This window comes from Pinus tabuliformis, chromosome 2_2 (assembly GCF_031772625.1).
Source record: "Pinus tabuliformis cultivar Carrire ecotype Pingquan chromosome 2_2, CPIR1, whole genome shotgun sequence".
NCBI lineage: Eukaryota > Viridiplantae > Streptophyta > Pinopsida > Pinales > Pinaceae > Pinus > Pinus tabuliformis.
In genome coordinates, this window is record NC_142300.1 from 1,171,671,256 (window position 1) to 1,171,674,952 (window position 3,697).

At 38.7% G+C, this 3,697-nt stretch overlaps 1 protein-coding gene across 1 annotated transcript; it reads right to left on the reverse strand.

Annotated features, from left to right (window-relative positions):
* Positions 1-497: 497 nt before the first annotated feature.
* On the reverse strand, positions 498-2,600 carry LOC149197627 (UDP-glycosyltransferase 74E1-like). Its single transcript, XM_089403951.1, has 2 exons — positions 1,993-2,600; positions 498-1,896 (listed from the first exon to the last, which is right to left on the reverse strand). Exons 1-2 carry the CDS (start codon positions 2,480-2,482, stop codon positions 932-934), a joined length of 1,455 nt encoding a protein of 484 aa, XP_089260077.1. The 5' UTR covers positions 2,483-2,600; the 3' UTR covers positions 498-931.
* Positions 2,601-3,697: the final 1,097 nt, after the last annotated feature.

Below are 3,697 nucleotides of genomic sequence, written 5' to 3' on the forward strand. Positions count from 1 at the left end.
TCACTAGTTTCAATCCCACTTCTTCACCCCTGTGAGCATCACCCTATTCAATGAGTGCTAAGTGAACTATTCAAAAATCATGAGAAATTAGTCAGTTACGACTACCTCTCATGGAAATGGTCATACGTAAATGACTTACTTAACGCAGTTGAATCCCAAAATGATATCTAACTAATTATTTATTAAATCAATCGGGAATGATGAATTTTTTTATTTTTTTCCATGTTCTCTAACTTTTTAATAAAAGTCATTGTATCCCATATAGATCAAATTTGATATAAAAAACAGTGATAATTAATTGAATATAATTTTATAATACAAAATCTCTTTACCTAAAAAAATCTCTAAATCTATTAAATATATTTATTATATTTTCTATAAACACATTATTAAAATTTATATAAAGTGATCCATTACACTGCCATCATTTCAAAAAATAAAAAATAAAAATAAATCCACGACAATGATATTACTCAAAATAGGTATTACATTTAATATTACATCATGCTTAACTTTAGTGCTAACTATTATTTTCTGAACCAGTCAATCCTACCCCTAAATTACTCAGCCATGTGCATTCCCACACCTAATTTACTCAATCATGTAATAGCATAAACTCTGTTACATCTGTTTTATTACTCTCTTACATCTCTCATAATTTCAATACCAAGGATGACATAAGGTAGGTCTCTTATGTTTTTCGTGGAAAACGGGTAGGTCTCTTTGCTTACATTAGGCATCATTGTTATACTTTTATGAAGAGACTGAATGGGATACTCATTGGAATAATCTTAGGAAGAGCCTGAATGCGCTACTGAAATCTGACATCGACTCAATTTTTATACGAGCATAATTCATAGTTTATTACAGCAATACTATGTATTTAGTCTTTTTCGATTTCATTGAATCTCCTTCATTAAATCAGAACAAGTTAACCAGAAGTCGACAATGCTTTGGCAGCAATCTCCTCGACAAATTCTTGGATATTTTTGTCTGAAGACCCGCCTTCCATCATCGCTGCACTCGCTAGTGTCTTCCACCGTAAAGCGTTCATCCTTAGTTCAATGCCACGCTCACTTTCCATGACCATCCTGATACCTTTCTCCACTTCGTCCTTCCCAACCAGTCCATCTACTGATCGTTTACTCAATCTCAATCCTGTCTTCCATTTCTCTGCAATGAATAGAGAATCAGTTATCTGATCGCTCCATTGGGGAACCGCTAACATGGGAACTCCCAAGCTGAGCCCTTCTAGCGTCGAATTCCACCCACAGTGTGTAATAAATGCACCAACAGATGCATGAGAAAGGACTTCCAGCTGAGGACACCATGGAACGACAAGTCCTTGTTCGGAGATTTCGTCCTGGAAACCCTCCGGCAAGTTTTCGTCCGTCTGACTCTTCCCTTTTGAAGAGGATTGACGAATAACCCATATAGAGGAATACCCACTGGCCTTCAACCCAAGAGCTAACTCATGATTTTGTTCTTTCGAAAGAACCGCAAGGCTTCCAAAAGAAACGTACACAACGCTTGCGGGTTGTTTAGTATTAAGCCAATCCATGCAGTTTACCGTTTCCCACATATGTGGAACGGAGTCTGTGTCTCGTGGACTCAGTCCGTCCAAAAAAGCAGAGGGTATGAGGGGACCAACAGTGCGAATGGGAGCTGCCGTTTTCATTGAATTTATTTCTTCCGATTCCAGTTCGTTAAATGAATTTCCAAGAACCCATGTCACCTGTGGCAGAGACATAAATTGATCGACTACGACTCGCAGTACACTCGCGTCGAGACTTGAAGCTGGTTGTAGAATGGATGGCATATCAGAGAGAGTCAGCGGCGGAAGTCCCGGTATTTCTATTCCACCCGTTGCTTTTTGTGTTTCTTCCAACTGGGCAGCTGAAAAGAGGAAGAGCATCAAGTTAGAAATAGAAGTAATGACACCACGATGAAAAAGTATAGATTTCGATGCGATTTTTTTAATATAAAACTTACCTAGTTTTCCATGGACAAAATGGTGATAGATGGAATAAACTGCACAAGATTGCATCCAGAAAAACGTCAAAGGAATCTTAAATTTCTTCGCAACCTCCGGAACCCATCCAAGAAAAGAGTCATGAACGATGCAAGAAATCTTGGGGCCTCGAGCATTGACACTCTCTATTAGATTTCCCAACGTCACTCCTCCTGTCTTGTCTAGCATCTCCGTTAAAATCACCAAGTTGTTCCTTTCAGAATCCGAAGTTAGTCCATCTGGGATTGTCTCAAACCGAACTTCCTCGGACTTCTTTGAGGCACCGGGTGTTGCTCCTTGCGCTTTTAACATCCGCTTGTGGTTTGCCTCAGTTATCACAAAGGTGACCCCGACATTTCTACAGGCCAGACGTTTGGCAAACTGCAGCATTGGATTGATATGGCCTTGCCCAGGAAAGGGCACCACCATAACGTGAAGTTGACTCTGCTCGGCCCCTTCCAAAAACCCCATTCTCCTAAACTCCAACGACTAACAACAAAAAGTTACTACACAAATTACTGCCTTTTTCTGAAGCTCTGGACTCTTCTCAGTAAGCTTGCCTGATGCTCCTCCCCTGGAGCTGATTTATTTCAACGCTTCCTCATTTTAATAATATGTGGTCTCTTTCACAGAAAACAATTAAAAAACAAACAGTGATGCCCCCACACTCTAGGTAGTGAGGTCACGGCTTACTCTATGCGTACTACTGTATGAGACGCACTGAATAAAATTTTGAAATGGTCTACTTCGCTTTCAACAAATCAATAACCAATTTCTCATCGAACAAAAAAATCAAACTACGACTATAATGTCTTCCTAACAGTCTTCAAATTCACCTAACAGTCTGTCGAAATAGAGCTACATAACATAAGGAAAGGGAAAACGCTTGCCTACATGCATTGTCGTGTAGTAGCAGAAGTCTGCCCCATTCCCTTAAGGACAAAAATGATGTTGAGTCGATCTTCACGCCGATATCTTCATACGATTCGTTGGACGATAGGTTTCGGGAAAATGTGCATAGAGAAGCCGTGACCATGAAATGCACTATAATGACTTGTCTACCGTACAATTGCATAATTAGTATATTATAGGTATGGCTTTAGACGAAAGCAACGTGTATCAATGAGTCAATCCCGCTTTAATTTACTTCATAGTTTTTGTTTGTTTTTGTAAGGTAAGTATTCTTATTTATAAAGTTAAGTTAACAAAATAGGGAGAGTTCACACTCATGTGACATTAAGGAAACAAGATTGTAAAGCTAGCAGTCCTTGCTGCTTAGTTCAATTATTGAATTTGGAAATGTATGAATTAACTATTGTATTTGAACAGGGGCTACTTTGTAGATATTTTTGCATAGTTTAAGTATCCTTAAATTGTTAGAGATAATGGAGAATATCTTAGAATAGTGAGAGTTGGTTCACGAGACCTCAGGATAGGAATTAGTTTCTATTTCTTAGGTTATGGTTCTAACTTTCCTAAATCTATCATTCCTATGTAATGTGTGATGTACATGGACAATGTAAAGCGTTCTGCAGAGCGAGACTCTCCTCGTTCAGACTCTCTTTCATAGCGCTGACAAGTGGCTATTTTTTTATTAATTCAAACATCACTTTTTAACATGGTATCAGAGCTACAGGGCTGAGAAAACCTGTACGCTGAGTGAAGGATTTGCCAGGCACGATTGAG

Bases quoted from the DNA above. Each gene is read 5' to 3' on its own strand.
- LOC149197627 (XM_089403951.1), bottom strand. From the start codon at position 2,482: ATGGGGTTTTTGGAAGGGGCCGAGCAGAGTCAACTTCACGTTATGGTG. The intron at 1,897-1,992 runs GTAAGTTTTATA...TCCTCTTTTCAG, and splicing joins TTTTGTCCATGGAAAACTAG to CTGCCCAGTTGGAAGAAACA.